The sequence below is a fragment of the Pelmatolapia mariae genome, linkage group LG1 (genome assembly GCF_036321145.2).
Source record: "Pelmatolapia mariae isolate MD_Pm_ZW linkage group LG1, Pm_UMD_F_2, whole genome shotgun sequence".
In the NCBI taxonomy this organism is placed as follows: Eukaryota; Metazoa; Chordata; class Actinopteri; order Cichliformes; family Cichlidae; genus Pelmatolapia; species Pelmatolapia mariae.
The window spans coordinates 38,070,070-38,097,563 of record NC_086227.1 but is presented as its reverse complement, the minus strand read 5'-3'; the positions used below and the strand labels follow the sequence as shown (position 1 = coordinate 38,097,563).

Here is a 27,494-nt window from a genome sequence, read left to right as displayed (position 1 = left end):
CCGCGGAGCAGAAGCCAGGGGGGGTTGCAGTGACGTGCCCGTGAGCTCCGCCGGCAGCCAGCTGTGCCTGAGTGACCGAGCCCCAGGCCGAGAGGCCGAGGGCACCCCACCCCCGAAGTGGCCCGAGCGAGCCCCAGGTTCCAGGCCCGGATAAGCAGCCACCAAGGAGTGAGCCGGTGTGTACCCGGACGCCCACCCCCGGACACAAAGAACCACCAACGCATCGATGTCTGAGGGCGTCTGCCACCGGCAGGGGAAGTGGTGGGGGGAGATAGGCCTCCAAACCTTGGAGAGCCTGAGATGTCCCCACCATGTTTAACCAAACAGTACGAGAGTACTGTTAGGATGCCTGGGTCGTTGACCCAGAGTTTTGAGTTTATTATGTTATTTATCATTTCTAGTCTTTGGTTTCTTTGTTGGAGTTCTGTCTTATGGTTTATGTCTCTGTGTAATCCTTAGTTGCTGTCTGCTATATCCCCGTGTCCAGTCAGTGTCTGTGTCTGCCCTGGTACCACGTCTCTGTTCCCTCTGTTGCAGTGCCTGCCTGTGAGTCTGTGTCTTTAAGTTCAGTCTGTGTTATGTTCCCTGTTTTACTTTGGAGGTGCGTGTCTTATGTTAATGTGTCTGGTTTTGCTTCTCCTGTTTCGTTAGGCCTGATTTGCCCCAGCTGTGTTTCCCTCCTGTTGCCCATTCCCTGATTGCTCCCTCTATGTATTTAAGCCCTGTGTTTCAGTTTGTCATTGTCGCGATCTACCCTTATCTAGCTGTGTGTTCTGTCTGCGTAAGTGTATTTTGTATTCCTTGTTTTGTTACCCTTTTGAGTTCAGCATTAAAGCTGTGTTTTGAGTTACTTTCTGTCTCCGGAGTCTGCACTTTGGGTCCTTTTCCTGTCTGCACACAGCCGTCACATAACAAGTACAGAATATTACAATTGCTTCCCTTTGTTATGCCTTTATGTTTTAATAAAGATGGTAGTTTTATTCACTTTTATTTGCCGGGTTTTCATTTAATGCCATATATATTTCTTCTTTTCTTCTTCGCTCTGCACATATACTGGCACTAAATGTCAGACAATGCCCTTCACATAGACATGAGAGTCCAACGCTTGTTGAAGTCAGTTCATACTTTATTTACACAGAAAGAAACTGTGGTCAAACACCTGTGATTACACACACTATAAATATTACACAGATCATCAAATACAGACCTTGCTCACTGCCTAATTAAGTCAAACCATTGGTAGTACGTTGCTAATGTGGAGTAATTGTCCATAAATATGTCTTATTGTCTTTCATGCACACACATTCATCACATCCAAATGGTCATTTCTGAACCTGTTCTCTGTCCCCTAAAAGAAAGGAAACACATAGTTTGACTGTGGACCAAACCTGAACGAGCTTCATTAATTATTAATACATTTTTAATGAATCAGACCTAATTTCATAACGTGAGACACAGAAACAAACACCAAACGTTATAAATGTAATTTGAATCGGGATAAATATTCAGATTTCATGTTTTCAAAGGTTCAAAAAGGTTGCTAATGAATAAAAAACACTGAATTATAAAAAACTGAAATTATAATCTGAACTAGCACAATTATTATAAATAGATAAATAATTTTACACCATTAAAACTGAAATACAGATTTAAAGTTTTTTTAAATTAATTTATTTTTGTGAAAACAAATTGCAGAATTATTTATTATATTTTAAATATAATTAAATTTTTTAACTGATCTGGTTACTTTACTCAGTCAGATCTGGTCCCTGTTTTTGTTGAATATATTTAAACTCGCATGTCTTTCTTCTAGACTCTCGGTCAGTCCAATCAAAATGAATGAAAATATGAAAAATGTAAACGTTTATGTATATTTCGTTTGTATACTGTATGTAGTATGATATGATGACAGTTTACATTTTCAAACTGAAAGATTTCAGGTTGCGTTAATGGTCTGAAAAAATTCTTCTGCTTTAAAAAAAAAACCAACAACAAAAAAAACGTGAAAGTATGAAAGTTTCAAAATTTTCGATAAAAAAAACAACACATCACAAAATGTTTTTTTAATATTAAGTTTAAAGCTTAAAAACAATATCATCTGAAATATCTTTACACAAAACTTAAAGCAGTCCAGCAGGCTCTGCAAGTTTCTGATGAGTCTCTTGTTTTCTTGTGAATAAATCCTCCAATCACACGCCGTCTTATTTTCATGTGACCTGCCTGCAGCAGATCCACTCAGACAAAGCTTTCCCTCATTTACTGCTGGATAAGCACCCTGAGCTTCATTTATCTTGGCCCTTCATATGTTGGTGGTGGAGTGTGTGGTGGAGAAGTTTTCCATGCGAAAACGAACCACATTTTCTGTGGGCGGCGGTGGGTACAGGAAGTAGCAGGTAAAGACCTTGCGACAGGCTTTGCGGAAGTTCTCAGACAGGAAGGCGTACAGGATGGGGTTAACACAGGAGTTTCCATAGGACAGGCAGTGGGACACCAGGCGGAAGACATAGGTCGCCTGGGTCAGGGGGAAAGTGCCGAACTCCGCCCACATGACGATGATGTGGTGGGGCATCCAGCAGATAGTGAAGACAGTGACGACCAGGAGGACCGTCTGAGCCGTCTGCAGGGAGAGATAACATCTGTGTGAATCTACAGGATGTAGTCGTACAGTATATCAGCACGCCCCTTTATACTCCAGCAGTAATCTCCTAAACTTATAAATACTTCACCAGTGCTCCACCATCACCATCACTCACCTAGTGACTTCTCCAACACTCCACATAGTCCACAAACACTCCCTAATCACTTTACAAATACTCTCAGAGCTCCCCACACATACTAAACCAAAACTCCATAAACAATGTGAATTCACTTTCCAAACACTTAGAAATATGCCCGACAAATATTGACCAAACACTCCTCAAAGATTCCTCAAATCTCCATCAATATTCCTCAGTATTATTCTCTAAAGTCCACCACCGCCACCACTCAAAGTAATCCTGTTATCCTTTCCTTATTTTCTGTATATACTTTTTCAGTGGCGGATGTTCATATTAAACATGGAAAAATATTTGAATGATGAGGCCAAAATATGTACAACTAATCTCTGCGAGCCAAGAGGTAAATGGACTTATATAGCATTGTTCTACTCTGAGCCAATAACAAGCCACTTCACCCATTTACACAAATATTCAGACAGCACTTTCTTATTATCACACACTCCAATGGATGCATCAGCGGTAATTTGGAATTTGGCATTTTTCCCATTGATGCTTCAACTTGAGGACTGGAGGAGTCAGGCATCGTCAACCCGCCACTTCCAGCTCAGGCTTCAGACTGCTCTGCACACTCACTTTCAGACAGGTTTTTCTTCTATTGGATCTGCATGATGTCCTAGAGGGAGAATATTGTTAAAATGCCATCTCGGGCACATGCCTCTGACTGTGACCACCGCAGGCTGACTCACCTGTGGTTCAAAACCCTTTGTGAGGTGCAGCCAATCAGAGGAATTTTGACTTAAAGTGAATGATAAACTGGAACAGCAGGGCAGCATAATTGCAGGATAAAATAACAAAAGCAAATCTATCAGAGTCCATGAATAAATGAATGAATGTGCTAGAAATTAGAATAATTGGTCCCCTTTTAAATGCTCATTAACTACAGTATGTTACCATTATATCTGTGAATCACTAGAATCACATTATTTTCCATATTTTTGTCTTTATTTTAATTCAGAGCTTTTGAGTGATCTCTCTTAGTTTATTCTTTTCAATTCTCAGAAATCTTACTTTTGGTGCGATTATTGCAAAGCAAACAATAACCACTCCAACTGCCCCTCCCTGAGCCTGTTTTTTCCTGTTAAAATTCAATTCAATTCAGTTTTATTTACACAGCACCAAATCACAACAACAGTCGCCTCAAGGTGCTTTATATTGTAAGGCAGACCCTACAATAATACATACAGAGAAAAACCCCAACAATCATATGACCCCCTATGAGCAAGCACTTTGGCGACAGTGGGAAGGAAAAACTCCCTTTTAACAGGAAGAAACCTCCGGCAGAACCAGACTCAGGGAGGGGCGGGGCCATCTGCTGCAACTGGTTGGGGTGAGAGAAGGAAGACAGGATAAAGACATGCTGTGGAAGGGAGTTTTTCCTTCCCACTGTCACCAAGAACTTGTCTGATTGTTGGGGGTTTCTCTGCATTATCGTAGGATCTCTACGTTACAATATAAAACAGAAATTTAGGCTCCATATGACCATAACCAGCGAAAAAGTAACCCAAGATAGATCAAATATCCCTCTGCATCATCATGAGTGCATTACACTCAAACTCACCTGTCACCACTCATCTTGCTGGCTCCCCAGCTTATATTCCAGTGGTCCACGATCACTCTTTGTCAGACTGTTTTTGTGTGTTTGTCACAGTTATCTGCCTAGAGTTTTTTCGGGACGTTTTTAGACCGCTAACTCAGCGTCAGCCCTTTTCTTATCATCCCAGTCTGTTTTGGGACTTTGAGTTTCCTCAGCTGTGATAGTTTATTTAAAATATCTTTTTGAAACATACCAAAGACCTAAATATTGTTTCATGAACTATTTCTTAATCTGTACTTTACCCGTAAGATGGTAATGGCTATTTATTTTACCTTTCATGTTTTATGTTATCTCTTGTTACTGTAGTCACTTGGAAACTAATGGAGATCAGAGTTTTGTCCTTTTTTGAGAACCAAGATTCAAACCGCGTGATGTTTCCAAGGGTCACAGGGTTAAGTGTGAATTAACCGTGTAAGGCCCACATTACAAAACCGTAAGCTATCGCAAGTCTTGGCAATCACTGGACAGTAAATGCATCTTCTAGCGACCACAAAAACCTAAAAAAAGTTTGTTTCTTTGTTTTTTTAAAATAAAAATCTCCAAACTTGGGGCTAGGAGATGATAACTATTAATTATTAACCGTCAGAAGGCAGGTCTGGACTTCAAAGACTCGGCCGATAATGCAGAAACCGATCCTGCTCCACTTCACCTGCACTCGGTAAACACATCAGTTAACAGAGTGTCACTGTTTTATTGCTGAAATACTTCACAGCAGAAACTGAACATAGGCCTGATTATAAATGGAGGTTTAACAAGCTGTTCTCAAAGAATATCTGCATTTTTTGTAAATCTTTGGCAATGAAGAACTGACTTTAAAAAAATGAAAGTAATAACAGAAAAAGTAATAATTCATCCCCAGACACTTCATCCTGAAATATATATGAGTTCAGTGTTTGTCTTAACAGCTTCAAACCAATTTTTTGTTGTCATATTTTTACCGTGACTCATCTCCAAAGTCAGCACATCACATTTCCACCCACAACCCTGGAACCGCACATTTATCCATACTCAGTTCATGTCAATATTTAATCTAATTAAAAAGCCTCTTCTCCCACACAGGCAGCTGCGATTTCACACTTCAACTCAGCAACAAAAGCTTCTCAGCTCTCATTTATTAAGCTTTGGCTCTCCCAGAAGTCCTCACTGCTTTGTCCCAGTTATGTCTGATTTTTTTTAAAATGTGTTCACACTCACTTAGTATCCTGTCTGCAAAGATTCTTTCATTATGCGCTCATTAAAATGTTCACTTGACTTGATTTCTACAAGTGTCCTGACTGTTCACAGTTGCCATGCTCTTTTCCATAAAAGGGTTGTTTTGTTCTTGTTTGCTCTCACAAAGTCTAATCCTGTTACAGACAGCACTTCATTTATCCTCCAAACTAAAGCACAACACTAAAGTTTACATGGCTACACTTTCAGAAAATGTTGCGAATTTCAAGCTGCAAAAAAACAAACATTCCCTAAAGTGTCATCTTCTTTCCAGAAAAACTCCCACATGTCCTAAAATATTCTCATGTTGTAATCTCTGTCTGAGAGAGCCAAAAATATTTGTTATGCTTGTTTTTAACGTCTGTCATATTGTATATATACTATTACATTTGAAGATGATCATAACAAACATGGCCAAAGTACTCCCTGAGAGCCAGAAGCTCAGGCTTCAGACTGCTTTGTTTCCACTCCTACCTGCTATCAATGAGGGCGGATATCTCTAATATGATCATCTCAGGCACACAGCTGTTCCTTTTTTTGTTTGAAAGAAGCACCAGTTAAAGGGAGCTAAAGCATCTTTTTTCAGACAGAAGATGACCTGAAAGCCTGAATTAAGGCCCAGTGTAACATTACAAGGATTACTTTGAACTGTAAATCAAGCAAAGCTGATCTAGCCAAGACTAAAACTGTGGAGGAGCCTTTGCGACTTTTGTAGGTTTAAGAAAAGTCTGATGCAAAAGCAGGTGAGTGTGTTAGCTGATGGACACTGATAAAATACGCAGGGCTTCATAATCCAAACAGAGCGGCCGACAGGTGATAGATGACAGTCTGTCCACTTCAGACGTACAAACAGACTCTGAGCGCTGAAAGCAATCCAGCTACGCTCACTTTTACAATTTCCACAACTGAGTCTCACAAAAATAAAATTTCTCTCAGGTGAAGGACGGTGCTGGGCATCATCATGAGCTTTGTATCAGCAGGTTTCAGTTGTAGCCTAAATGTATTAGGCAGGTTCAATATGTCTTAATTTCTCTGGATGATATTAGTCTGTTTTGTTTTATCCATACGGGCAGTTCAAAAATGGCCTCTGCTCATGTCCAAGGATCCATCTGCCTAAGTTCTCTGAGCCAATTGGCTCAAAGTTCCTGTCCTTTAAATATGCTGTGATCTGTCACTGCCTTTCAGCTCATTCACAGATCGTAAATCCACCTCAATCTCCACCTCAGTCAGCTTGTCTCGACAAAAGTGCCCATTGCTTCGTCCGGGATTGTGCTCCATGATGTTGCTTCTCATCAGAATTCAATCAGAAACATTTACATTTTACACTGAATTTTGTTATCTCTCTGCTGAATCCTGGGCCTCGGTGCAGCTGCCATACTGTTAGAGGGCAGCCGCCTCTCCTAATGCATGCTTTTATAGCGCGAGGATGAAGATCGTACTGAGGCTGCTGACAGTAAGAGATTCGTGACAGATTCATATGATGCCTTCAAATATCAACTAATTTTATATTTGAGCATTACAAGATGTATTCACTCATATATTTAACTTCTCCTCCATCACCATCAGGAGGCATCTGAGCCCAACAAACCAAGCAGAGTCCTGATTTGAATATCACTGAGTCAAAGCCAGCGCTAAACCCGAAAATCTCTTGAAGACATGGAGACGGAGTAACTCCGTAGAGGCTGCAAGACCCTTACAAGAAGAAAGAGACAGCTGATGAAGGTGTACTGTGGGGATCTGTTGTTGATTTAAAAGTTCACACAGCGAACACTGATTCGATTTAGTTTTTTCTCTCGTTACTGCACGAAGATCAATAAAAAACTATTCATCCTCAGGACTGTGGGCAGATGAAACTGACCAGCGACCGAGACGTCTGCGTTTCATTGTATGAGACTGAAGATAACAGCTGACTGCGTGTCTGTCAGCGAGGCTGGAAATGGAAAAAAGCATGTCCTCCGAGATGATCTCAGTTCCAAAGTAATCATGCCGGGTCTTCTTGTTTTTTGAACTCTTGTGTTGAAATCGTTGTTTTTTGCAGCTAAATCTGCGTCGTAAATTTTTACTGCAGTCTTACGTGAAGAGATGAGACTCAGCACTCAACCCGAACATCAGCTGAAACATTATACTGTTTATATGGAAACAATCTCTCTGTTTTCAGCTGCATTAAAGTTTCCACGACCTTTCTAAAAGGTTGCACAATTAAGAAGCCACATGTCCACTGCATGCTCAGCGTCTGAATATGGACACACTGGATTCTATTTTAAAGAGCTGTCGGGCTAATGTATTTTTCTTTATAACAGTAACCCTTACAAGTTGAGAGCAACAGATCAGACTCACTAATGCCACCCACAAAACAACAGCATTTTGACAAAACTGCACTAAATTGTGCCCAGATGGAAAATCTCAGCTGATTGCTTAATATGGAGTTGAGGACTTTTCCAAGAAATATTTTTAAAAAAGTTGTTTGGTGTGCTAACCACTGCAGCATGCTTGCCTCACAGCAAGAAGGCCCTGAGTTCAATTCCACCATCAGGTCAGGATCTTTCTGTGTGGAGGTTGCATGTTTTCCCCGTGTTTGCGGGAGGTCTCTCTGGGTACTCTGGCTTCCTCCCACAGTCCAAAGAAATGGGCTCACATCTAAATTGCCCATAGGTGTGAATGTAAATGCAAATGGCTGTCCATGTGCAACAGACTGGTGACCTGTCCAGGGTGTACCCCACCTCTCGCTCAAAGACTGCTGGGACAGGCTCTAGCCCCCCCGCGACCCTGAATCGGACAAGCGGAAGAGGATGGATGGATGGATGGATGGATGGATTCTATTCCACAGGTCCTCTTATTTCATAAGTTGATGCAAATATTTGTAAATTCAAACAAACTAATGTAGTCCGGATGGAAAGCACTGAAAGGTGCCAAGTTTCCAGCCCCTTATTTAATTTCAAACATAATAAATTCACAGGTGTTGTTTAGTCATACGATGCGTTGTTATATTTTATTACTTGGTTTTATTGTCTTTCTTGTTTGTGTGAATTCATATGATGTTTCTGCTCTCACACTTTAATCAAGTGTGTTATCTAACCATGTCACACCAGCATAAAACCTTGCACAAATATTGTAACAGGAAAGAACTGATGAAACATTTCTTGGTTTATTTATGCCTATTTTGGGTGTTTTGCATATTTCTGACCACATATTGTATATGTGTGTGTGTGTGTGTGTGTGTGTGTGTGTGTGTGTGTGTGTGTGTGTGTGTGTGTCTGTCTGTCTGTCTGTGTGTTTACATCATATGTGTGCAGTGTTGGGGAGTAACGGAATACATGTACCGGCGTTACGTATTTAAAATACAAAATATGAGTAACTGTATTCTGTTACAGTTATCATTTAAAAAGGTGGTAATCAGAATACAGTTACACGGTTGAAATAAGTTGATCACACAGCGGCCATCTCCTGTTTAATATGTTAGCCTATGCCCTCTCTATGCCTTCTCCAATTTTGGTGATTAAATGCAGTTGGGTGCAGGTTTAGCTCAGTTGGATGAGCATATGGTCATATATCGCATGCCTGCGAGTAGCCAGCCCGGGTTCAAGTATGACCCGCGACCCTTTTTTTTTTTTTAAATGGGTTGGTGGCATCAGTTACACAATGGACCCAGAGCCAGCAGTGCATGGGCAGACCCGCAGCCCGCACAGCCGGTCCAGCTGCTGGGCCAGATGCTTGCGGAGATCATGGCGATGCATAAAGATGCAGAGAGCAGAGATTGACAAACTTCAGTACCCAGCCAAGAGCCTCGGACAGGAGAAACCCAAGAAAAAAGAGGAGCAAGAAGACGAACCATCATGGGGTCTGCCGGGGTACAGGCCCTGCACGGCATGTACCCCGGCAGAGAGAAGAAGTGGCTAATATCGAGAAATCCTACCAATGGCTGCATAAAGCTGGACTGAAAGACAACACAGAGGCACTAATTATGGCAACACAGGAACAAGATCCATAGATGCTGGGGTGTACAACAGCAGGCAGGACCCCAGGAGCAGGCTGTGCAAAGATACCCCAGAGACAATTCATCCACACAGAACTATAGGGTCTAAAATGCTAGCAGGCAGGGCATACATGGAACACCAAAACCAAGTGGCTGGTATAGTATGCAGGAACATCTGTGTCACATATGGCCTGGAAGTCGCGAAGTTTAAATTAGTTCTACCCCTTGGGTTGTTGAGAATGACCAAGGCAAGATCCTGTGGGACTTCCAGACACAGAGGGACAAACTGGTGAGGGCTAACCAGTTGGAAATAGTAGTGGTGGACAAGCAGAGGAAGACAGGATAACAACATTAGGAAGAAGGAACATGAAAAGTTCAAGAAGTACCAAGGACTGAGAAAGGAGCTCAAGAGATGTGGAGGGTGATGGCAAAAATGGTCTGATCTGAGCACTCGGGGCAGTGACCCTCAAACTGGGCTATTGGCTCCAGCAGATCCCAGAAACGTCATCCAAGGAATCTGTCCAGAAGAGCGCAGTCCTCGGAATGGGAACGATACAGTGCAGGACCCTCAAGGTCCAAGTCCTCTGGTTGACTTGGGTCTGGTGGATCCGAGCTTGAAGGATAAAGACCGTCCACAGGGCGAGCTGGGATATATTTATATATACAGCAGTATGTCCTCACAAAGAACTCAGCTGGCTGGTGTTTCCATGACATTGAAACATCAATCTGACGTGAGCGCTTACATAATTGTTATCAGTGTTATGGTGTCTCTTGTTTCCACAGAGGATGGAACTGGTGTGAATGAAGGCCCAACATTTCTCTCCTCTTCAGACTTTGTGGGAATCTCCTCTATTCTTAGTCCTGTTGTCTAAATATTTACCCAGTAGCGTTTATTCCTGCTCCACTGACCCGAGAAGCAGCAGATACTTTGTTGTAAATTGTCTGTAGCTAACGTCTCTCTGATCTGTTGGTACAGGAGATCTGCACACTGTCACCTGCCAGCTAGGACCAAGTAACTCAATCTTTGAGGCTTGTCGCCCACACCTGTCATGTTAAACTTCTCCCACTGCTCCACAGCTGTCACACTCTGGGCAAACTATGACCTACATGATGGGGCAGGTGAGCTAACACAACTGAGCTGCTGGCTGAACAGGTTTGACCGTGATGGTGATGTTTAATCATATTATATTGATTTTGTTTTTGTTCCCTCGGTGGCTTTAAACCTGAGGTTCCTATTTTCTCAGACCAAAACATACATTTTAGATAGAATAACAAAAATCAACTTCATTAGTTTCAAATACCTCTCCACCCTTATCATGGTGTGATGGGGGTGTACTTGCTCAAGTAATCCCAAGATCAGTATTGCTGGTGACAAATGCCCCTGGCAGGGTCTCTGAAAGCAAAGTGTCGGCAATCTGAAAAAGGAGACATAGCCCCCTCATAGAGCCATGCCTGGTAAAGACGCTAACTGGCCCGCCCCCAGCAAAGAGAAAAGACATTCAGAGTTCCTCAGCGTGACAGAAAACTGATGTTCAACTACAGATTTAATCACTTTGATATTTTAATACAAGAGAAAGAAGTCCAATTTCAAAAATACATCTCTTTTTTTCTATAAAGAAATGCTGATTTGATTTGAGCTTAAATTCTAAGAAATAAATGTGTAAAATTATAGAAACAGTTCTATTAGCACATTGCGCAGACTGTCCCGTAATCCAAAATCAGACGTTTTTTAACTGGCAGAATCTGTATTTTGTTTTGCTTTTTGTTACCGTGAAAATTATCCGTTTTTATGGTACATAGTGAAAAAACACAAATTTTCTGATATGTAATTGTTTATCTATTACTTATTTATTTTGGCGTAGTATCGAATGCCATGGGGGAGGTCCACCAGATCTAAAAGAAACAGGTGCTGTCTTACACCAGACTCTTCGCTCTAGCAACTCAGATGTGGTTTCAACTCAGGATTACAACTTATTGTAGAGAAGATAAAAAGCTGTTACTAAGCTAATGGGTTGATCACTTTCCACTACTCCACTGAACAGGTCTACTCCAGAAAATCTACCCCAGAAGAAAACCTGTTATTGTACGTTTGATTAATAGGCCATCCATCCTCTTATCCTTTTCATGGTCATGGGGGGGGGGGGGGGGGGGGGGGGGGGGGAGCCTATCCCAGCTGTCTTATGGTGAGAGGCAGGGTACACCCTGGACAGGCCGCCAGTCTGTCGCAGGGCTAACACAGAGAGATAGACAACCTTTCACACCTAACCCCACTAATTGCATGTCTTTGGACTGTGGCAGGAAGCCAGAGAACCCACGCAAACACGGGGACAACATGCTCCAGAAGAGATGCTCGAGATGGGCAAGGTTTCCCCACATTTTAAATGAATGCGGTTCCTTTCTACCACTAAACATTCTAGTTTGTGAAGAACTTCTATGTGCTAAGCACCAGAGTTATAAGCATATACATTTCTAAAAAACAAAATATATGCAAAAACAAAAAACATTTGCTGATAAAACAAGATGGCTGCATGTGCATTCAGGTAGGCACCACTTTTTTGGTTTTTGGTTTTTTAAAACTACCCTCTCCACTTCATCCCTGTTTCAGCTTCATTATCTCCTGAACTGAGCTGTGTTTCCTGTAAGAAAAACAGATCAAGGTTCAAGCTCTGCTCACTTCAGCTCTGCTAATGCTCCTTTTCTTATCTCTCCTTTAAACGTAACTGTTCTTTCCATGTAGCTCACCGAGAGAAAGAAGACAGAGAGGACAGTGCCAAGAAAAAACAGACCACCTTCAGTGCCAGCTGCTATTGTTTTGGAGGAGCTCATAAGTTTCTTTTTTAGGCAAAACCTTTTAAGATGAGCCAGTTCTTCATAATGAACCTATTTCCTTTTTTTATTAATGAACCTGTTTACATTCTGGGAGAAAAAAAAACATAGCCTGGCAGCCAAAGGTTTCATATAAAATAACTCATTTCCTACAGTTAATACAGCTGCCAATCATCCTGTTACTGGGAATCCTCCTCCAGCATCGCTTCATCTTAACCTTAACAGTGTTCAAACAGCCCGCTGGTGCTCGTTTTCAGATTTGACTTTCTCTTTTTCCTGTATGGTTTGATAATGCTGTGCACGGCACTAGCTTGCTGCTGTACCAGTACCAGACCAATAGTCCCCACCAGTTTGGATGAAAGTTTACTTACAGGAAACTGCAAGCTGTCTTTCCAACACCTCATTAAAAATAAAAGCTGGAACACCTGCAGCCTTTTTAATTCACGAGCCATATGTAATGCATTTACAACTGAGTGATTCTTCTACAGAAGGTAATCGTATGCTTGGTCTCCCAAGCACAGAAGGAAGAGGAGACCCTTACTTTTTTTTTGGAGCGCTCAGACTTCTTGGACATGTTCTTCATTTTTTTATGGAGATGAAATAAAATCTGGAGAGAAAAAGTAGAGCAGATAGATTAATTTTGAAGGAAATACTTCTTAATGATTTATCAAAAACGGATCAACTGGTCTGTAAAAAGCAAATGCATCAACATGGTCAACTTGTACTCATATCAGCAGCTGAAGGTTAAAGTTACACAGTTAGGTGCCAGCTGGAGGAAGTCACAGGCCACACCAGAGGACTTTTATTGTGACAGTTGGCTGTTACATAAACACAAACTGACTCTGTGCTACTTCAGCTTGACACTTTTATCTGATAAGTGACTTTAACCGTGAAAAAAATCCAAATAAATGAACCTGGAATTTATTATGAATTTATTTATTAATTAGTTCCCTGGTAACCGAATCACAGCTCGTATTAATGCACACTGGCATCTTTCAGGAAGCAACAGAAATGTTCATTTTAAATCTGTTTAATCTAATCAATGTGTAGTTCAAGTCAACAATCTGTAGGTATTAAAAGCACTTTGCCAATAAAATAAATACATTTTTCACATTCCAGTGGCAAGCTGGGATTGGTTCCAGCCCCTCTGTGAACCTGAAGGGGATAAGGTAATGGAAGGACGGACTTATACTTATTTAATGCTTATTATTTTATAAGTCTTGTTTGTTTATTAAATAAGTGAGAGCAAATGGTTAACCCATCAAAACTGAATTTATATGTGAAATTAATATATTTGTATTATTTGTTTATTAAACAGTGCAAACGTGTTCAGAGATTTTTCTTTGGCTGGATTCCAGACTTTTATTAGCAGAAAATGTGATTAATTGCGTTTTAAAGCAATTAATTAATGAATCAGAAAACATTTTACACATAAACTGACAATAACTGCTACAGGTATCGCTGAATGGTTATTTATGACTGACTTATAACAGATCAGCTTTGACGCTCACAGATCTCTGACCGGAACAGTCTGATCATAAATTTAAATGCAGAGGATGGATATTAAACTGGTTATCAGGGGTCTAGGAGGCTGATGTTTTTACTGTCTGGTTTACAGAAAATGAACCATATTTGATGTTAACTTTTATTTAAATGAAACAGTTCGGGAAACGAATAGTTAACCTCTGGGAAATGTCTCGATAAGCATTACGATGAAGCAAAAACTTCTTACCTGCATCTGGTGCGTTTATTCTGAAACTTCAGCTGGGTATTTTGTATGATGTTATCATCGTTTGGTCATATCGGTTTATCACATGTGACCCACATTAAGCTGACCTATTGAATTGGTTTTATTCTGAAGCGCCACACCGGTGCTGGTGAGTGCGCGCCTCACGCGCGTTTTTACGCACAGCTTTTATGATCTGCAGGACTTTGTGCACGGCCTTTGGACCTTCTGCTCTGTTCTTAATGCCTGTTTTACTGCAGCTGGGAGTCAAAGATTACCCCGTTAAATGCCTCCTATTTTGAACTGACCTTAGTGTAACAGCAGCTGATGAGGAGCAGCGGTAGCAGGTACCCCAACACCAGGAGGGTCACTTTGTAGGCGTTTTTGGAGGCTCCGGCCCAGTCCTCCCAGCAGAAAGTTCCGTTGTGGTAGCTAATGAGGCCCTGGTGCTTGGCCACCGGCACCGAGCACACCAGAGACATCGTCCAGATGACGCACAGCCCTGCCAGTGCGTTCCTTGGGCTCCGGACGCTCAGAGATTTGTTGGAGCGCACCACGGCAATGTAGCGGTCCACGGACATGGCCACGAGCGTGAAGATGCTCACAAGCATGTTGACGGTGAAGATGTAGTGTACAAACGTACAGAGGAAGGCCCCGAACACCCACTCCGGCAGAGTGTAAATGGTGGCTTGGAAGGGCACGCAGAAGAGCAGGAAGCCGAGGTCCGCCACGCTCAGGTTCAGGATGAAGATGTTGGTCGGGCTAAGCGAGCGCCTCCCAACTCCTCCTCCACTTCCACCGCCGCCTCCCCCACCTGCGCTGTACCCCACCTTCCCTATCACTACTAGCACTAGAATGTTCCCCACCACCCCCAACACGAAAATGAGCCCGAACACCACAGGCACAATCACCGACTCCGGTGTGTGTCCGCCGTCCACTGACCGATTGAACTCGGGGAGGTCAGCCACGGAGCAGGAGTCGTTTTCCGGCAGCGCCATAGTGGGGCAGCTGGAGGGTTAGAGGTGCAGAGAGTGACAGGCTGACAGAAAGACCAGCTCCATGATCCCGATCAAACACCTCCAGCAGCGGAGTCAGTGGAGACTCTGAGGACTCCTGGAAACACTGCAAGTTTAGGGAAACGTTGGCAGCTGTTTCCTGTCCGGGGACTTCAAAGTAAAGCCAGGTTATTCACAAGCTAGTCCTCTATTTCTTTTATTCGTGCTAATAAAGAACCTAGATGTCCAGCAGTGAACAAAGCACATTTACTTCATCTTGAGAAAGACAAAACAAAACGTCACTGAGAACACATAAAACAGTATTAGAGTGAAAGCACATAAAGCAGGTGAAATTTTACATCTTAAAGATGTCAACAGATTCATTTAAAAGCTCAAGAGATATTTAGTTAATTGAAATTATTTATAAAACAAAAAGTTCACTTTTTAGGGAGTAATGCAAATAAAAAAAATAAAAAAGCTCCAATGCAGTTTGTGTGAAAACATTTTATAAAACTCAAACAACACTTTTTAAAATAACAATTCTGGACCTATTATTATTTACATCAGATGCATATTTTTAAAGATTTGTGTTCCAGAGATTAATATCACTTTTTAACATGTTGTCATATAGAGACTAAAGTGCATGGCATTTGTTGTTGTTATTGTATATTCTTGTATAATAGGTTTCTGGTCACTTTATATGGTTAAACGCTATGAGTGTGGAGTGTATGAGTTCGACCTTTTGCAAAAATGAGCAGAAATGAAGCTGAACTACTAAGAGTTGGTTTGATATTTTGTGTTTTTTTCCCCATTATTTTTTGTCCATTTTTGTATCTGCACGTTTATACAATATAGATTCTGTTTATGTTCTTTGATAGGTTTAAAGTGCTTTTTTATTTATTCATATCTGTTTTTCTCTCTCAATAACTAACAGAATATCAGTAAACTGGGTTTTGTGATTTTTCTCCTTCTCAAAACTTTCTGCATCGCTCCCAGCTGTCTTGACCAACGAGGCTTTTATTTTGTTGAGCAATTTGTTTGCCATTTCCCGTTCAGAAGTTTTGAGGCGTGACTCAAGTTCAATTTATTTCGATGGCACTTCGTACACGCTGAGCTCTGCTATGAGTCATCACAGCATTTCATTCATGTCAATATTTAGTTTAAAAAACGAAGATAAAGTTTCCGTGAGTCTAAAATCGGAGTATATCTGATCACTTTGCTTTTAAACTTTTAAACTCGGTTACACTAAAATCCTCTCGTGCTGATAAGTCTAACTGTGGATCATTGCACGCACAGATTATGTTTTATCTGGTGAGATAACATTATCACACATTACATCACACATTTTCTACGAGTGCTTCTCAACCTGCAGTCTTTACTGAATGAAGAAGCCTTTGAGAAAAAGTACTGTTCTGCTTCAGAGCAACACACCTGTGCTCAGGATGGTGTGGAGAACTAGGTAGGAGCCATGGCCTGTTAATAATACATATTTAAAACCAACCACTTTATTTAGAACACATACCCAGTCTAATGAAACCCAAAACAACAGCACAGATTCCAATTTTGTTCTTTTAAGCTCATTAAAGTTGCAGTAGGAGGTGGTTCACCTCATTACATGATATTGAAAAGTGTTCCTAATATTTTGCCTAGTATAATAAACGTGTAACCCAGGTTAAAACCTGTTGATGAATCAACATATCACTTCCTCTCGCTTTGCCTCATTACTTTTGGACCTGTTTGGTTTCTACTACCTGGTGCTCTGAATGGGTCAGTTACCATTTTATATTTACCAGCCTAGCTAGTGCTGTTTATGTTAAATGAACACAGATATTGTTGTGCAATTAAGGTTGTTTTTTTAATGCTTTTATACTTATACTTTTATACAGCTTATAAGATTATATTTGGACAAAACTTTACTTAATTTAATGTTGTGCAACATCAATCAGTAACTGTTACTTGGGACTGAGCTGGTCAAGCATGAGGAAAATCATGTAGTTTAAAAAAAATTACAGAAAATGTAAAATAATTAAATAAAAAAAGTCAGAATTTTGGTTTTGGTGGAGTTTTTAAAGGAGATAAACAAAACAAAACTTAAGTTGTAGTGCTAACATATAACTGAGTAATAAACTAACTGCTCAGATAAACTCACCTAACATCCAGGAGAAGAATGGGAGCTTGAATACTTGTTGATCAGATAAACTTGAGCACATATCGGTGACACGCACTAATACATGACCTGATTACAAAAAGCTAAATAAAATAACTTCCTTTTCAATTACTACTTTCACGTAATGGTTATTAAACCCAAAATATCTAAATAACTAAGTCAAATGATATGAACAACATATTTAAAGTAACTAGTTTCATCATCTCTTCCACCCATGATATCTCAAAAATTGGTACAATCCATTCATGACTTCAAGTATTTAATAGCCAGTACTGATCTGCTCATTTCACTCCCTCAGCAGCTGTACCCCCCCAGTGCAAAGAAGAGACAAGAGAAAGAAGTTAAGACAAAATAAGAAAGTAGTTCAGCAGACCAGGACCTTTAATTAAAAGTGTGCACTCTAAATATAACTAAGTGTTTTCATAGGTTACGAATTATGGTTAAGGATAGGCCCGCCCAGTAAAGTCACTGTGAGCTTCAGCTGAATTCTGTGCTTCAACTATAACTTACATTAATTCATACAATTTCATAATGAAAACCTTCGACACACATACCCCAGATTAGTTATTGCAGTGCAAGCTCAGTTTAATTATTCGGTTCACAGTAGTTTAGCATATCTTTGGCTATCGCAGTGAGCAGCATGACTCAGGAGGACATTGAACGGGTGGGCCTGTGCAGGTCCCACTTTGGGAAGTACCCCTCATGTTTCTTTGACACTAAAAAGAGCTCATTCATAATTTGTTCAGCTAGTTTTAAAGAATAATGTTACCATAAACTGCTAAACAAATGGAAAGGAAATGTGTTGAGGATATTCTGCACTCATAATCAACTGTTCTAATGTGTGGTGGGTTCACTGATCTTCTTCTGCGAAGAAAATGTTTCTCCTGTTTGTTGTGACTTTGCAGCAACTGCTAAATAAACTTGAATCTGTAACATGAAATCAAAATCGCGTGTCATTTGTGTGCAATGGAAAATTGGTTTTATTTAAATGAACTGGGCATTTATTTGTTTTGGGCGTCTAAATGAGCCTTCCACTTATGAACTGGGCTTTAAAATCCGGCAAATCCCACTTCCTGAAGTCACTGTTCCGCTAATTAAAACTGAAAATGTGGAAGCGTTGAGAAGTTGCTGCAGAGCTGTAAAGCTTTCCTGATAAAGTTGACGCGTGTCACAGGTGACAGAACGGGGAGAGGCAGCGCCAGCATAACAGATTCAGTACAAATGCAGCTCACCCAGCTGAGCCTGAAAGCTATTACCACCATGATTAATATTATTATTGTTCATGTAATTAAAAAGGATCAGTGTGGATATATATATATATATATATTTTATATTTCCAACAAACCTGAAACCTTCAGGCAGAACCTGTTAAACATCACATCATCAGTGCAGCTCATTCAGAGTCAGAGCCATGCACTCCATCCTGCTGCTGGAAACAGCATTTTATTCATCTGTCAGAGATACATGCAATTATTGGAAACATTTGTAGGAAGTGGAATAACTTTAATAACAGTCAAATTGTGTATTTTCAACCCAGTTAAAAAACTTATTGTCAGTAGTAATGAGTGAGCTGAAGGCCGAGAATGCCACAGACAGACTGACAGGCACTGGGAGTCTGAGATGGGCAGATGTACTGATGTTTTTTCCACTTGATAACTATATTTTTCTCTTCGTGCAGCTGATAGCACTCTCATGGAGAGTAAATGTGATTAAAACCTGACGTAATCAACACAGCAGAAGGTGATCAGACAACATGTTTACCAATGACAGGGTTCATTTCCTGTCTGATTTATGGCATCAGACATTTAATAACATGACTGTGAGTGAGAGGTGGTAGTGGTGTGTTTGTGTGTGTTTGTCTGTGCATTTGTGTGCACAATTATCTGCTTGTTCTTGACGTATCTTACTCTTGTTTCTCCTTTGTTACGTCAAACCTTTCTAGGATTCCTGTTTTTATTACCTTCTGGGAATTCCAGAGTTTTTAGTTAATAAAAAGCTTACTTATTATTGTTCAACCAGCCTGTTGGGTCCTCTCTCCAGCTTATTATGACACTAGTGTCCTTACTTGCGAATACCCCCAAAGGAAGAAGAAGAAAAAGATGCAATAACTCAGAAATTAGTTCAACTAAGCAGCCAGCTGTGAGCTCAGCTCTCTCAAAGATAACTCAGGCCACTGTGCAACAAACCACATATGAACAAAGCAAACATATCATAAACGCACTGATATCTTGGAGTAAGCGAAATAATTAGATGCAAACATATGAACATATTATGTGAATGAAAAAAATATTTACCCTTGTCCTGATTTCTTAGAGCTTTTTGATTTTTGTAGGTTAAAAGATGTCAAAAAGAAACATCATTCCTTGATCTAAAGAAGCTCAAGAACAACCGAGAAAGAAAGTCAGTGACATCTATCAGCCTGGAAAGGGTTACGAAGCCATTTCTAAGGCTGTGAGACTCCAGTGAGCCATGGTGAAGATTCCAAAGGTTGATTCTGTTCATCTGGACATAGCATTTCAAGGGGAGAAATGTTTCGTCACTCATCCAAGTGACTTCTTTGTTCTCAGCTGACTGCAGCTTTCCCCAGCCTTATAAACAGGACATTTGCACAATGACGGAAACCAGCCCACCGAATGAACAACGGGCTGTGAGGTCAGTTCCTGGATCATGTCGAGGAACTGACCTCACAGCCCGTTGTTCATTCTGAACAATCTGATCATCAAAAAGTGTTGAAAACTTGTAACAGTGGTGAACTTATTCCCGAGTAGCTAGCCTCCCAAAATTACACCAAGAGCAAATCAACGACTCATTCAGGAGGTCACAAAACTCAGAACACCATCTAAAGTACTGCAGCCCTCACTTGCCTCAGTTAAGGTCAGAGGTCATGATTCAACAATAAGAAAGAGCCTGGAAAAAAAACAAACACTGTTCACAAAAAAGAACACAAAGGTTTGTCTCACATTTGCCAAAAAAACATCTTAAAAATCTCCAAGTTTGGAAAATATTTGGACTGATGGACAAAAGCTGAACTTTTTGAGTTCAAATCACACATAAAAACACATACAACATTTCATAAACATACCCATAATACCACCAGTCAAACTTGGTGGTGGTAGCATGATGGTCTGGTGCTGCTTTGCTGCTTTAGGACCTCGAGTTCTCGCTCTAGCTGATGGAACCATGAATTCTGTTCTCTCTCCTCAAAACGTCAGAGAAGGTCTGGCTCAAGTGCACTTGGGTTTTTCATCAGACCCAAAACACACCAGCAAGTCCACCTGTGATTTTGGAGAGGCCTAGTCAAAGTCTGACTCTGAACCATTTTAGATGCTTTGGCCTTAAATAGGCCGTTCATACTTGAAATCCCTCCAGTGTGGCTGGATTAAAACAATTTTACAAGGAAGAGTGGGCCAAAATTCCTCACCAGCAATGTGTAAGACTCAGTGCCAGTTATCACACATGTCTGATTGCAGTTTTTGTTGCCAATCACTTATTAGGTATAAGGGGCAGTGACTTTCACACAGGGCCAGATAGGTTTGGGTAAAAAAAATCCTTAATAAATGAAATAGATTTCTTCAAACCTACATTTTGTATTTACTCAGGTTATCTTTGATTAACGTTAGAATTTGTTTGATCTGAAGCATGCAAGTATGACAAATATGTAAAACAATAATAAATCAAGAAGGAGGAAAATTCTTGTTCAAGCCGCTGTACAACAACTGAAAGGATAGGAAGATTTCAGAAGAAACATAATGTGATTAAGCAAATTTTTGCATGCATTAAGAACTAATTAATTCAAAAGAACAAATAATGTGGCCTGGAGAGACTCTGCTCCTGCAGAGCCTGCTGCCTGTGAGACAGGAAGAAAGAATTTTAAAATCTCTTTAGATACCACTGACTGTTCAGGAGCTGTTGTTGATTGGACTTTCTGAAATATAAAACAGAGCCATGCTGGTGGCTTCAGCATCAGATGAATATTAATAATATGCTGCATTTGCAAATTAAATTTGACAGATTAGACGTCTTTTCAGGCATCGCCATTCGTCAGTGGTTTAAAGACAAAAACACAGCAGCAGTCTCCTCCTTTGAAGGGGCAGCGCGAAGTAGAGCAACAGTCTCAGACCTTTGCTGCCATTTAAATGGCATCAAGAACCAGTACCAGCCTCGGTACTGGTTCAGGCTCTGAATGCTGCATGCTCCAGGACTCCAACAAACAAAATGTGTCCAAGCTTTGACTGTTTTTACTAGAATGAGGGGTACATAAAAGTAAAATCTGGCGCTTCTGTTAGTTTTTACCCTGTAAAACATGAAATCTTTTTTTTTTATTTTGTTTGTTCTTTTGCTGTTCTGTTACCACACTCGGCTTTTCTGGTGCTGTAAAACTTTCAGAGCTTTCATTGCTGAATTAAAACATGAAATTCTTTTTTTTTTCTGAGTGCAGGAACACCGCTGATTTGGGCCATTTCCCCTGCAAGCTTTCATTATCTTCGCTCTGATGTTGTTCTCACTTCATGAAGTCAATCAGAGGAGCCGCAGCAGCTTCACGCCTGCAGCAGCAAACTGGAGAAAACACAAATCATAGGTCTTATAATGCTGAAATCAAAATGAATCATATAGGTAATGTGCTGTAGGCCCCTGCGTACAGTCAGCATCAAGAGCTGGAGACCAGTTACCATGGAAACAGAGGCTGAGTCCCTGATGACCTGCGGTCTGAACTGAATCATCTGTTTATTTGACTCCGGTTAAAACAAGCCAACAACAAATCTACAGATTGACTCTGACATTTTATTTTCATCTCTGCACAAAGAAGAGCTTAAACAAGCCCCCCCAGCCCCCGGCCACCATTTGTTATCCACTTGAAATATAATCATTATTGATCAGGCAGGATTCTCAGAAGCAATCTGGCCGTGTGTATTTCCTGGAAACATTTAATAAAGATATAGTGTGCAACATTTGAGCGTGATGTTACCTTTGTTTTTTAAGCTCTGCTCACTTTGCTTTGGAGTACCTTTTCAGCTGTGAATGAGTAAATCAATAAATAATAATAACTTTCCTAAATAAAACATGCGAGACGGCAGTGGATGCTTTCATTTTCAGGACCATCGACAGCCGAAAGCCAACACCCTGTTGCTTCACACCACTTCAGAGAGGACTCAGAATATGAGAGATTTCTACTAGGCTAGGGCTTAAAGACAGACTTTTCCATCGTTAAGAGCTCCACATATGTTGAGGAGGTCAGCATGTGACTACAGTTTAACTGAAGATGGGCATACACAAAGTAGCTACACTCTTTAAATTTCTTCTACTACCTAATCAATTTGGTGGTCTCCCATAACACTAGTTACTAGTGCATGCATTTATTACTTCCAGGCTGGACTACTGTAGTTCATTATTATCAGCCCTAAAACCCCCTGAAAAGCCTTCAGTTAATCCAAAACGCTTTAGTAAGAGTCCTGACAGGGACTAGAAAGAGAGAGCAGATTCCACCCATACTGGTTTCTCTTCACTGGCTCTCAGAATCAAATTTAAAATCCTTCTCATAAAAAAAACTATCTTAAACAATCAGCCCCCATCTTATCTTAATGACCTTGTAGTACCATATCACCCTATTAGAGCACTTCGCTCTCACACTGCAGGCTTACTTGTTGTTCCTCGAGTATTTAAAAGTAGAATTGGAGGCAGAGCCTTCAGTTTTCTGGCCCATCTTCTGTGGAACCAGCTTCCAGTTTGGACTCAGGAGACAGACACTATCTCTACTTTTAAGATTAGGCTTCAAACTTTCCCTTTTGATAAAGCATATAGTTAGGGCTGGATCAGGTGACCCTGAATAGAAATGGTGCAATTGGCTTTGGCTACTGGGGGAGTCCCATGATGCACTGAGTGTTTCTTCTTCACTCAGTATGTGTTTATTCACTACTTTGAATTTAATTAGTTATTATTAATCTTTGGCTCTCTTCCACAGTGTGCCTTTGTCTTGTTTCCCTCCTTTCATGCCCAACAGGTCACAGCAGATGGCTCCGCCCCTCCCCGTGCCTGGTTCTGCCGGAGGTTTCTTCCTGTTAAAAGGGAGTTTTTCCTTCATATTGTCACCAAGTGTTTGCTCATAGGGGGTCATATGATTGTTGGTTTTTTTCTGTATTTTAAAAAAATATAAAGTGCCTTGAGGTGACTGTAGCTGTGATTTGGTGCTATATAACTATATAGTTTAATTGAATCAAATTATACTATACAGTGCCTTATTCAAAGTTGAAAAACATTTAGCTTGCTCTATCCATCCATTTTTCTTATACTCATCCAACTCAGGGTGGTTGCAGAGGGCCTGGAGCCTGTCCCAGGTGTCATGGAGGAAGAAAATCAGGCTACACCCTGGGCAGGGAGTGACATTCATGTTTTGCATTCACATTAAAGCCAAATTGAAATGACCAACTCATCTAACGATGCAAGTAGGCAAAAGGCGAACGTGCTGACTCTAAATGCTCTGGCATTTCTAGGTGGAGCCAACACATTCAAACCCCACACCTGTGGTTCACTTTGGTTCTAACAGAGAACAGAATAAATCTTTTAACAGTCTGCAGTAAAGTTTGGTGCCACTTTGTGTTTACTGATTCTAAGAGTCATCGTGTCAGTGAGCCCAAAATTCAATTTTCTATGAACAAGACAAAGTGCTGAGTCGGTGCTTTGAACTCTCCTCATTTGTTTTTACTTCCGATGAACTGTCGATGTCATTTTTCAGCTCACTGAGCCGCCTTCTCTCAAATTAATTTCTACAAATTTCCTGAAACAACGGAAATTCTAGCTAGAATAAATGAGATTACTGAAAGAGTAATGTGGGTGTTTGACAAGCAGCTGCTAACAAACTCAGAGTGTGAAGTATCACGACAGTTTTAGTTTGCTGTCAGCTGTTTCACTGAGTTTTAGTGAGTTTCAGTCATCAAAACTAGAACACCAATTTATATAATTTGTCAGATAAATAATGTGGCCTGCATTAAAAATACTGCAAAACACATATTCAGCCCACACATCATGGAGAGGTTGATTGAGGTGAAGCCTAGCAGGCGGCCTGTGTTAATGTGAACAGTTCAGAATAAGCTGACGGTGATCTGAAACGCTGATATATCCGAATAAAAAAATACAGCAGAGTTTGCAAGCCACAAGTTTGGCATTGAGCCAATGAAAGATAAATATTATATTTGTGTGCAACTTTCCCAACCTATCTGGAAAATATAACAAGCATAGAAAAAAGCTAAAGCTTACGGTTATGGTCTTACATTTTTTTATCCCCCTTTTCTGACCTTTAAAACTGCTGTTAACTGTTATTTGTGCTGCTTCTTTTGAGCTCAGTACATCCGTTCACCCTAAGAGAGGCACATCTCTTTTGAGTCACACTTGACAATTCTAACAATTTTAAGCCGTTGTGGGAGTCTCATTATCATGTCTTATGCAGATTTTTAAAGAATGTGTTATTTATTAGAGTTTTTTTCCATTCTGTTGATCTGCTCGTGACTTTGTGAGCCCTGCTACTTCTTTTCCATTTGGGGAAAGAGTTGGCAGCAAAAGGTTGACTGTCACTTCTCTGCTTTCTTTGCAGCCACTGAATAAAAGCCAGTCTTTAGGAAAGTACCCTGTAAGTGGTGCTGGCTTTTGTACAATAGAATGTCTTAATATTTGGAACAAGGTGCAAAAATGCTGTGCCACAGAGGGGGTGTGTCACCAGTAAATTGACCTTACTGTAACACCTATTTCAATTTTAGAAGTTCAATAAAACTTAATGTTTTGAACCACGCTGTAAAAGTCTCTATCTATAAGTGAATCTATGGGAGATTGATGGCAGGCAGCTTCAAGTAGGCACTGGAGGAACTGCAGTTACTAACATTTCTGACTTGGCTTAATTTCTCAGATCCAGAGGTTGCTGCTCAGTTTTTCCTGCAGGAGTTTAAAGGCAGGGATCCTCCAAACAGAGATTACATAAAACAGCCCCAAGGTTTTCTTGTCTGGCTTTCCTGAATCTATATCTTCTGTTTTTTATCAGTCAAGAAGGCCCTGAGTTTGAACCGAAGGCACACAAGATGAGAAACTGGCAAAATAAGATCTGAAGTAACAAAACATGAAACCTACACTAAAGGAAATTTAACATGGGAAACACAGGCTGACAAAGATAAGAAGACACAAAACTAAAAGATCCAAAGCAGTAAAATAATAGAAAATAAACATTACTTGAAACACAGCACATTATCCAATATGAAAACTCTTAACTGAGAACCCAGGAGCCATAAGCTCTAAACAAAGGAATCAGGACATAAATGCCCTTAAAACGCTATTCTGACTGACATTAAATCACCTCAAAGGCCTTAAACAAAGAGGATAAATGGAACTTAAATTAGAGGACAACCAGACTAATTATTAACTTTTGACTTTGTTGTGTTAAAGTTTTAATTAATCTTGAAGTTCCTGAATTTGCTGCATGTGAGCTTCTTAGAAAACCTTTCAGGAGGTTTAGTCAGACTCTCTCTCTCTCTCTCTCTCTCTCTCTCTCTTTGCTTTCATTAATAATTTTTTCTAAATTATATTCTAAATTCTAAATTATTGTTTTTATACATTTATAAAAACAATAATTGGTTATGGGACAGGTTTTATTTGAGAAAAAAAAGATTTTAACTACAGTGACATTTTTTCTGGCGCAACAACAAAAGGAAAAAATGTTAATGTTCATCATTTATTACAAATTCATTAAGGAAGTTTAAAAGACTCACACACAGCGCAGGATCAAACTTGGCTGAAGTCTCTGTTGACTCCGTGTTGCCCCCTGGTGTCAGAGAAGTCTTACTGCAGTCATCGTGGTGGATTTCAGGAGAAGTGATACAGCAGTCCTCGGCAAAAGTACAAAAAGTACAAAAAGCTGAGAAAAATGTTTGTCATAGAGCCTTTGAGATTAGATGAACCAATGAGTGATCTTCCTCCACCTGCCTCACTCTGACCAATCATTAACCTGGTGCATGGAAACAAGGTTTCCCAATCTTCAGGTGCTGAAAATCAAGTGTTTCACAGCAGCACTTTCAGAACCAGCAGAGGCTTGATCTGTGTGGATCCTGATATTCTGAGGTGAAGCACTTTAATAGCCCAGGCAGAATTTTTTTTAAAAAAGATCCAAATAAACACTGTGGTCCAGATAAACAGAACTGAATCAAGTGAGTTTTAAACCAAAGCCAGTTAGATGAGATACTGTATCAGAGTGATTCATTTTTGTGTTATAAAAACTTGAAACAACAGAAACCTTTGACAGTTAAAATGTTCATATTTTTAATGCTAATTTTAAATGTGTTACTTTTCAGTAAACTGTGGTGTTTCTTGGTTCACATCTTATTAATAATCCCACAAAAGCAACATGTCAGAGTCACAGCAACCCTACTGTACTGTCTAAATATGCAAAGTGCACCGTCAGCCTGGTGGAAATAGACTGTTTGCTTAACCATTAAGAAACCAGATATTTTAATGAACTAAAGGAGTGGAGTTTATTTTATTTATGCAAAAAGGAGTTAAAAACCAAACTGTTCAAACAAATTGACATTTATTTAAACAGTCTGTGTCAGTTATTTCTTACAAAACAAATATTATATGTATCACTAGTGAAAACGTGATAAAACCTATGGCAAGTTTGAGTAAATTATTCATTACCTTTGGCTAGTATTCATTATATAAATATGTGACTAGGTAAAAGTTTGATGAACAACAAATAGTCCCACTCTTTCTGCATATTTTGTTACATCACACTATATTAAACCATAACTGTGGAAATAATTAAACAAATTCAAAGCAAATCAATCAACAAACAAAACCTATGATACTCCCTGTAATTTTTGCCACACTAATATAATAAAATATAATACCCGTGAAAACTGTGAAACTGACAGGGAGCATTTTCCCATTAAATGATCACAACAGCACATTTTAATATACAGTTAGGGTCATAAATGTCCACTTGTGGTGATTTGAAGGTTAAAATAATTTAATTTATCTTGGCCAAAAAGAGAAACGGACATTGTTTAGCATCATAAAAATGATGTTTTAATCCCCACAATTCTCCATTAAAAGGTTAAGCCTCCAGATGCTAAACAAAGCATTAAAGCATTAGTAGAATAACACAGACATAACAGGGGAAAAGAGACTAATAAATAAATACTACACTCTTAATCAAGGTACAATAAAGGTTTTTATCATTTAATTTATACAAAA

At 40.0% G+C, this 27,494-nt stretch overlaps 1 protein-coding gene across 1 annotated transcript; it reads right to left on the bottom strand.

The window, feature by feature from the left end:
- Positions 1 to 1,912: 1,912 nt before the first annotated feature.
- On the bottom strand, positions 1,913 to 15,190 carry galr1b (galanin receptor 1b). Its single transcript, XM_063468918.1, has 3 exons — positions 14,414 to 15,190; positions 12,921 to 12,986; positions 1,913 to 2,617 (listed from the first exon to the last, which is right to left on the bottom strand). The coding sequence occupies exons 1-3, from the start codon at positions 15,101 to 15,103 to the stop codon at positions 2,300 to 2,302; spliced, it is 1,074 nt and encodes a 357-aa protein (XP_063324988.1). The 5' UTR covers positions 15,104 to 15,190; the 3' UTR covers positions 1,913 to 2,299.
- Positions 15,191 to 27,494: the final 12,304 nt, after the last annotated feature.

Bases quoted from the DNA above. Each gene is read 5' to 3' on its own strand.
- galr1b (XM_063468918.1), bottom strand. From the start codon at position 15,103: ATGGCGCTGCCGGAAAACGACTCCTGCTCCGTGGCTGACCTCCCCGAG. The intron at 12,987-14,413 runs GTCAGTTCAAAA...TTTTCTCTCCAG, and splicing joins TCAGCTGCTGTTACACTAAG to ATTTTATTTCATCTCCATAA. The intron at 2,618-12,920 runs GTAAGGGTCTCC...CTCTCCCTGCAG, and splicing joins CTGAGCGCTCCAAAAAAAAA to ACGGCTCAGACGGTCCTCCT.